The 939-nt window shown below is 46.9% G+C and overlaps 1 protein-coding gene across 1 annotated transcript; it reads right to left on the bottom strand.

Moving 5' to 3' along the window:
* Positions 1-289: 289 nt before the first annotated feature.
* On the bottom strand, positions 290-939 carry LOC112515951 (serotonin N-acetyltransferase 2, chloroplastic). Its single transcript, XM_025122936.1, has one exon. The coding sequence runs from the start codon at positions 919-921 to the stop codon at positions 358-360; it is 564 nt and encodes a 187-aa protein (XP_024978704.1). The 5' UTR covers positions 922-939; the 3' UTR covers positions 290-357.

Below are 939 nucleotides of genomic sequence, written 5' to 3' on the forward strand. Positions count from 1 at the left end.
CACATAGAAATTTATAAATATATTTAAAAATACATATAAAGTACGTTCTTTTTGAGAAAAAAATCAGATCGTGCCTTGTTTTTTGACGAATACCATAATGGTCCTTAACAGGCGGTCTCAAACCGGTCCCGAGCCAGACCGGTCCCAAGTCGGTCCGGGTCTCGGTCTTCCACCTCGGGCCAGACCCATTTGGCCATCTTTATGCGAAGTATGTTAATTGTTTTTTAAACGTAAAAATAATTAAAAATTAATAAAGGAGATATATTTTTAATACAACGAAGTTTTACCTTATAATAGAAGAAATAATTTCTTAATTAATAAATAAAAAAAAACTCATTGGGTCGTCGGATGCAACCATTATTTCTTCTTCTTTCTCGAGTACACCATTCCTCGGATCCCCTCCGGATCCGAAACAAACCCGAGAGGTCGATAGAATCCCAACACTCGGGGCTCCGAATACAAAGCTATATTCGTAATCCCCTTCTGCAAAAGCTCCTCCACCACTCTTTCGATCACCGCCTTCCCCAACCCAATCCCTTGGAACGTCGGATCCACCACCACATCCCATATGATGGCATTAAACACGCCATCGCCGGTCGCTCTGGCAAACGCCACCGGTCGCTTCGTCTTCTCGTACTCCACCCACAACAACGAGTCTGTGTGCTCCAATGCCACTTTAATCTTGTCGGTGTCCCGCTTCGGAAAACCCACCGCCACGAAGACGGAGTTCAGGTGGTCGAGGTTTAGGTCTTCGATTGTGCGACGGAGGGTGAACCCACGAGATTCTAGGTCTTCGTCGGAGATGGCGTACTGGTGTTGCGCCGCCGCGAAGGAGAATCGGCGAGGGTGGTGGTGGACGGTGGGAGATCGGAGGGAAAGGGGTGATCGGAAGGGAAGGGAGAAGTTTCCTTGAAGAAGCATGTTGGAGATATGGGGATG

This window comes from Cynara cardunculus (genome assembly GCF_001531365.2).
Source record: "Cynara cardunculus var. scolymus isolate 2C chromosome LG 7, CcrdV1, whole genome shotgun sequence".
Classification (NCBI taxonomy): domain Eukaryota; kingdom Viridiplantae; phylum Streptophyta; class Magnoliopsida; order Asterales; family Asteraceae; genus Cynara; species Cynara cardunculus.